Source organism: Drosophila hydei, unplaced genomic scaffold, assembly GCF_003285905.1.
Source record: "Drosophila hydei strain 15085-1641.00,03,60 unplaced genomic scaffold, DhydRS2 tig00008135-arrow-pilon, whole genome shotgun sequence".
In the NCBI taxonomy this organism is placed as follows: Eukaryota; Metazoa; Arthropoda; class Insecta; order Diptera; family Drosophilidae; genus Drosophila; species Drosophila hydei.
In genome coordinates, this window is record NW_022045844.1 from 2617546 (window position 1) to 2625314 (window position 7769).

At 40.1% G+C, this 7769-nt stretch overlaps 2 protein-coding genes across 2 annotated transcripts; both read right to left on the reverse strand.

The window, feature by feature from the left end:
* Positions 1 to 67: 67 nt before the first annotated feature.
* Positions 68 to 1446, reverse strand: LOC111605187 (odorant receptor 74a). Its single transcript, XM_023323585.2, has 4 exons — positions 571 to 1446; positions 410 to 505; positions 170 to 352; positions 68 to 118 (listed from the first exon to the last, which is right to left on the reverse strand). The coding sequence occupies exons 1-4, from the start codon at positions 1444 to 1446 to the stop codon at positions 68 to 70; spliced, it is 1206 nt and encodes a 401-aa protein (XP_023179353.2).
* Positions 1447 to 2430: 984 nt separating this feature from the next.
* Positions 2431 to 7185, reverse strand: LOC111605173 (allatostatins MIP). Its single transcript, XM_023323562.2, has 2 exons — positions 6923 to 7185; positions 2431 to 3346 (listed from the first exon to the last, which is right to left on the reverse strand). Exon 2 carries the CDS (start codon positions 3340 to 3342, stop codon positions 2692 to 2694), a length of 651 nt encoding a protein of 216 aa, XP_023179330.2. The 5' UTR covers positions 3343 to 3346; positions 6923 to 7185; the 3' UTR covers positions 2431 to 2691.
* Positions 7186 to 7769: the final 584 nt, after the last annotated feature.

Here is a 7769-nt window from a genome sequence, read left to right on the forward strand (position 1 = left end):
GCAGCTTACGTTGAAAAGCTGACTGCTATAAAACTAGACAGGGCGCCAATTTGAGAGTTTGAATTATTTAGCGCATTGAAGTTAGAAAAGTAAAGTAAGAGAATGCGCCTTGTATTATCTGCAATAAGTAGATAACTATAATAATTATTATGATTGCAATGGAAATTACCTTAAGCACAGCTACTAAAGTGACACGAAAGTACTTTAAGCCTGTTAGGCAAAATGGTCGTGAATTTATTTCGATAGCCAATGTGATGAGCTTCATAAGTTGGACATTTTCCGGTGCATTGCTTGACTTGTAGACGATATGCTCCCAGTCACAAGTGTAATACATAAGGCTCAGCCCATCCGTCTTAAAATTGAAAATATTAGGTAAAGATTTGAAATTTGATAAGATTAAAAAACGAACTGTTGCATAGAGGATCGAGCCAAGCATGCCCAAAGCCAAGAGCTCACACAACTTTGCTGCAAACCAAACGATGTAGACAATATTTCCAGCTGGATTCTGCGGAAAAGCAAGAGCATACTTGAGTATATAATAAGTCTTAAATGTTTCTCTGTCATCTATACCGTATAAGCCTTAAACCCCATGGCGCACAGCAGAGCAGCACTAAAAGCAAACAATACGAAAATACGAAAACTAAATTCCAATTCCATTTCTTGGCCAAATTGATTCAAAGCAGCATTGCGACGAAGTATATGGATGACTGCTCTTCTATATTTCGCAGCAATCTCTGCAGGGTGTGCACTCTCCAGCAACTGCTTGGCCATCCCGTTCAGATCCCGTCTCAGCAGTTCATAGCGCGCATTTAGATGTGTCATCAGCTCTCCGAGCACATTCAGCTCGCCAAAGAGCATCGACGTTATGATAATGCCCACCCAGTAGTTGGCGCATATCAAGGGTATGAAGAAATACAGCTTCGTATTATCGAATAAATAAATTTGCTGATAGAGCATATCCCGTCGATGGTAAATAATATTCTGCACCGGCACCAGAGAGAAGTTCAGTAAAGCCAATAGATAAGCCGCCGAGTTGAGACGTGTGGCCAGCATCTGCCTTTGAATGCGAGCAAAGATCGCAGGCTCCGCTTCCTGAGTAACATAGATGTCCGCATAGTATTTCTGTAGCAGGCGCTTGAACGCGTCCTTCTTCACAGCCAGCTGAAAGCCGCGTATCTGCAGCTCGAACAGCACAAGGTAAGTGGGCATGCCCGTGAGCATCTTATCGATATCCTTTCTATAGGCCAAGCAATAATGCATATCCACTTCGTTGTGCAGGCAAAATACCAGAAATCCCACAAAGATGACGAAGCGCTCTAGCAGCACTGCTCGACGACTGACGCCATCCTCCAGAGGCCAGGCGATGTGATTGAGCCGACGATACATCGCCAAAGGCCAAGGCATTGGAGCAGCTTTTCCATCTCTGAGCCGTGGCAAATACCTCATAGCTAGGCTTGACTCGATGAACTATTAGCCGTAGCAATATGAACGAACTATTTATACTTCTAATTTATATCAAACTAATTGCTGCTAAGCCTGCGTTAATTATTTACAGTTCATATTTTATGAGTTCCGTGCCAGAATCAAGTAAACAAATAAACAAATTTAAATTCGATTTTTAAATTGTTAAACTCATATTAATTAATAAATTATTAAAAATTTGTATTTAAATGATTAAGAAAAATATTCTATTTACAGCAAGCTCAACGGAACGAAATGGAATGGAACGCAGCGTAAAAACACTGATGAAGCCTCGAAGCACAAATAGATTCAATTAATATTTTACTATGCTGACAAAGAAATGAGAGCCAAGGTACTGTCCTTGACTGTAATGACTGTAAATAGTTTTAAGATATTCACTTTAGGTATAGAAACTCTTAAGACCCAAGTCATAAACCCAAAATGAAAATCTTGAAACTATTTGCAGTCTATTGGTACTACTTGGTACTCTTTCTCATTGTAAGCTCTTTCCCCTTTTCAAGTCTTCAAGACTTTCTCTCTTACAGTATCTTGTGTAACTTCTATCAAAAGCTAAACGTAAAGATCTTAGTTAAAACGCAAATAAAATGAATAACAAACTCTGACAATTTATATTGATGGATTTTCGTTAATTTATTTTTAGATAATTTGATTTATTTATATATATTCATATATATATATACACATATATGTATATAGTAATTGCCATGTTTTTTGTTTTTGGTATGTATACGTATTTAAAAAATATGCACAATTCGATTAACTAAGTTAAGTTTTTCTTTGTTTCTAGAAACTAGTGCCATGTTCCGAGTTTCAATATAGTTTATGTGTGTGTTTGTGTGTGTTTTGATTATATATTTGGATTATAATACTGGCTTCAGCTACCAAAGAGACAAATATATATATATATATGTATGTATGTATGTCTATATATATGTATTACTTAGGCAAATTACAAATACTTTTTTGATTCTTCTTCTTCTTCATCGTCTTCTTGTTGTTGTTGTTTTTGTGGCGAGCGCTTTCATACATTTTCGGAATCTGATCTACATCCTTGTTGTTGTTGGCTTAGTTGTTGCTAGAAAATCGAGAGACTCTACTGGGGAAATAGGTTATCTAAGATTTCGTATATTTGTATACACAGATATTTATATATATATATAGTAAAGTGTTGCATCCATTGGTATTTTGTGGCTTATTGGGTGAGCGAGTTTAGTTGTTCAGGGAGCGCTTGCCCCAGCCTGCGTGCAGCTTTTGCCATTGATCACGCTTGCCCCACATGCCCTTCAGGTTGTTCCAGGTGGGCTCACGCTTGCCCCAGGCTCCTCGAAACTTGTTCCAGCCCTGTGCCTGACGCCGCTTGCCCCAGGCTACATTCATGTTCTTCCAGGCGCGTTTCTCCATGGCATTATCAGAATTCAGCTCATCAGAGTCTTCAATAGAATTCGATGGCTGTTGCTGCTGCTGCTGCTGGAGCTGCTGTTGCTGCTCCTGATTGTTGCTGGCCCAGCGCTCGAAGGTGTTCCAGTCGATGGTGTTGGTGCCATCGGTGATGACCAGCGGCACAAAGTGTCCCGTCATATAGATCGAATCATCCATTTCCAGGGCGGCCGGATCGTTCGAGGAGCGTTTGCCCCAAGAGCTTTGCAGCGACTGCCAAGCGCGTTTGTTGTTGTTGTAGAGCTCATTATCGCCAAGTTGGTCAACCACCTGGTCAGTGAGTCCCGTGGCCGCCAGCTCATTGTTGTTGCCATTCGGGCCATTTGCCATGCCAGCTGCACGGCTGCTGTGCAGAAAGAGCAGCAGCAGCAATAGCCCAAAGCTTTCCGTCGCACAATTCGAGCTGCTTCCCGACTGAGCCATGTTCCTGCAAGGCAAATGAATAAATATGAAAAAAATGAACAAGTGAAAAATTGAAACATTGTGGCCAACAACAAGGCCAACAAGGGCAAGAGAAGTGCGTGGATCAATTAAGTTAAAGCGCCGTGTTGCCGTTTTCCCTGGGGCACGCAGTGGGTGCCTTTTCTTTTGCCCTGCCGCTGCCGCTGCTGTTGCTGCTGCTGCTCCTGCTGCTGCTGTTGTTGTTGCTGTTGCTGGCAATCATTTCCGCCTACGCCTCAAATTACAGCAACAAGCATAACGATTTAGCTAAATAACCACTCTAATTGAAAGCGGTGGGGCGGCCGGCCGACCAGGCTGCCAGCCTGTCCAACCACTCAACTCCCGATGGCTTCCCAAGTTCCACTGCCAAATGCCAACCGCTGCGTTAAAAGCCAACAACGCATAACAGTTACAATTTATGGCCTATTAATGGTCTATTGCAGCTCAGCTCAGCAAATGAGCCAGAGGTAGAGGTAGCTCGCGGTAGGCGGCAACAGCGAGCGCCAAAGCAGGCATTATAATGATAATACGCATACGCCGCGTTGTACCACACGGATTTTCAGCGCCAGCCAAAAATGAATGGGTGTGCTTTAAAAGCGATACTGTATAATGCTAGTAAAGCTTATGGATATGTTTGCTGTTGTACTTAAGTGGCTGCGAATTGCACTTGCAACCCAATGCACGAGCCACACAGCGAGTGGGAGGGAGAGAGCAAGAGGGGGCGAGATAGGGTCTATGTGAAGCAGCTTGGCACTGTTTGCACATGATGCTTAAGAGGTTCAACTTATGCGCTGTCAGGGCTCTGAAACAGGCAATCACATGCGTATACACTGGCTAAGTGGGGTTGCTCGGGTGTATGCGATAAACCTATATTTCTTTTGTGATCTCTTCTTTGACATATGTTGGGCTTATCAACGTTTTAATAAGCATTTTATAAATACATAACTGTAAAATTTAAGTGATAAATATTTGAGTCAAGGAATGCATAAAGAAAGAAGAGGACTATGAGCTGAGAAATTCATAATTTATAACTCATGCTCGAAAGTTTTGGCTTAGATGCAGGCAGCATTCAGCGAGCAAAAGCAGTTTCTAAATATATATTTTTTCGAAAACTTTTAAGATGTGCCTAAACAATTTATGAAATTTCAAATCATATAATTATATTCAGTTAACAATATAGGTAATAGAGCAGCAGCTGCCATGAAAATTTGTATATCATCAAGCGAAATGCCTTTTTGAGCCAATTAGCCGCATTACACACTGCAAGCCACTAATAAGATAAATATAGTAAAGGGTTTTTGCCAGGCTCCCGAAGGGAAGCTATTACCACATACATCAATGGCAGTTAACAGTTCAGACCAACAGCCATGTGGCGTATGTGATGTGGCGGCAGAGCAGGCGACGGAGCAGGAGGTGTGACCTTATCGCTATCTAATCTAAGCGGGCGCCGATTAAACGATGCTTTGACTTTGTTGCTTTATGGCAAATGTGGCTGGGATTGGAAAGTTAATTGGTAGTCGACAGGCGGCTGGCGGCTGGCGGCTGGCGGCTGCAGTTGGTCGTGCTGCCCGGATCTTGACTCTTGACTGATTGTCGACGGGGTTTTGGCTTTGGTTTTATGTTGTCTTAGTTTGCATTTAATTTGTGCGCTTGTCGTTGATTGATTGACGCCCAGGACGAAAGTTTTAGCGGCTTTGCGTTAAATTATAATAGATAGCAACGTCGTTTCGATAGCGCACGCATCAAATTTTATGACCCCACACACACACACAGACACACGCTGACCCGTTGAGGGCAAAGGGCAATCGTTCAGCTGAGAGCGAGAGTCAGCACGTTCTGTAATTGAAATTAACTGAAAATATATTTATGGCTATGTTAAGGGCTGACATGCCAGTGAATTGTGTTAGCTGAACCTCAAGTTCTTAGCCAGCTCGCATTCGCCTGTATTATTCAGCAGCTGCTGTCCAGGCATTATTCACGCTCGTGTCGCCCGTTGACAAGTACAGGTACTTCTTCAACATCTTCGACTACTGCTGCGCATCCTTTACAGCAGGAGCTGCTTGAAATAAATGTGCCCAATATACGTATGTACATATATATAACGCATTTCACTTGCGCTCTCCCTGTGTGTGTGGGCGATGGTGTTCTCAAGAGGCGTGTCTCTGCCTGAGTACGCCTAGTCAGTGCGCCCTTCTTCAAGCAGGCAACGCCAATATTTGCCAAAGGATGGCATTCGCCTCTAAGTATTTTGTTTAAATAGGTACGCAGGCATTGGGCCCACGTTTCTACGACATTTCATTTGAATAAAAATCATCGCGCCTCGAACACGCAGCTACGAAAACTCGTGAACAAACAGAATATCCACAGAAGTGTAAATAAATTTACTAAAGAACCCAGCTACTGGGGCTTAGGAGCTTTTTTTATTTCTTCACTTTTTTCTAGTATTTCGAGGTTTTGGGGCTTTGAGCCGTTTCGTCACTCTCACTGCTACTGCTAGGCATTCAATTTGCTGCTAATGTCTTCATTTTGACTGCCTAATAATTCAATTTTATAATGCCAACAAATTCGTCTCTCGTGTATTTATTGTAAACATATTTAAGCTGCGTCATTCTGCCCGCAAATATGTCAAATGAGCTTCGGCTAATATCTAAGTAAATGTAGTTCAAGCAATTTAATTTATATATTGGGAAATACATTTTAAAAATCAAGCATTTTAAAATTAAGTTTTAATAAAATATTCTAAAAATATTTTATGAATTCTTATATCATCAAGATGATATTGAAAAATTACTAGTTGTTAAGGAAAATATACAATAAAAATTTGTCAACCATTTTTAAATATATTTTAAAGAATTCTCAATTGTTTATCTTTTTATATTTATATAATATAATTTTAATTTTAATTTTAACACTTTTTTAAATTTCTTCAAACTGTAATTTTCACATGCTTTCTATTTTAAGATTTTAGTAAGATTTTTACTTTGATTCTGCTGGACACATTATAAGTTATTAATTATATTGTAAGCCCATATATAAACGACGAAAGTTTTTTAAATACATTTTAAATATGCATACATATATTAAATTAATGTTATTTTAAAACTTTTCACTACGTCGGTCTTTTATGATTTAGTCCCAACTAATAAGAACTTGAATAAAATCTATTTTTTGCAATTATTTTAATTTTTGTTTGGAATGTTTAAAATGTATATATTTCATATATAAATATAAGCTAAATATGTTTTGCTATCACTTTTTAAAAACTTTTATAGCTCATTTGATAACTAGTTTTCCTGTTTCTCTCTAACTTTTTACATCAATTTAATTTTAGTTCAATTTATCACTTAAGAATCAAATTTATATTTTTAAATTAAATTAAATTAAAAATAAATAAAATTTGATTCACATTTAGTAACATTTCTTTCACTATTATTGATTATTTCTATTAAAACACTGCTTAAAAGTTATGTTTTATAAATTTCGATTATTTTTTGGTAATCAATTTTAAACTTTGCTCAAATTTTAGCCAATCATAAATATAAATTTTAAATAATCAACTCACCTGTGTGCTGTTATTTGATTGTATTTGAAATGCCGGAAATGTAGCGTGGGCTTCCGTTTTCTGTGGTCTATGCGCCGAGTATAGGCGGACTCTGCACACGCACGCGTTCTATTAGAATATAAATTTAGTTAAGCACGTGAAATGACTTTTATAACTGAATTTGTGGCAGCTGCAATTCAATTACAACTGCTGTGGATTATCTGCCTAGCTGCGTTTGCTGCGTTTGGATGTCTGCGCAAACCTGTTGATCAACTGTTAATGATACGCAGCTTGGTCGCGGCACCCGTTTATAAATCAAAACGGAAGCGAATCGCGACACGATTACGGCGTACGAACATGCCACACGAAGCGCTCACACACACACAGAGTAAGAGAGACATGCACACAATAGCGAGCTTTGTGTCGGGCAGTTGGCGACTGCAGCGACGGAAGTGGTCCAAAAAGTGTTGCCTACTTAGTGGGGCAGTCAACAAAGCGTCGTTGTCGCCCGCTTCTGCTCATACTTCTGCTGGTCTTCCTGTTCGTACCCCTTGGCCTGCTCCTACTTTTAGCTCCTCCTCGTTCTGCTTATTGTGCCGTTTGACGAAACGAACGCATTGCGCGCTGAAGTTGATGGCACACATGCGCGCCTTTGCAATGTTTATTTGCCATCCCCTGGGAGACGCTCACGCACATGCACACACACGCACACGCATATATATATATATATATATATATGTGACCACGCGTAGGCTCATTCGAATTCATGTGCATGCTCCATTTGGTTAAACTCTGCCCCGCCCCCAGCTCCACCCCCTACTTAGGCTTAGCCAACGCCCATGCTGACCTTTAATATTAAATGTACTTG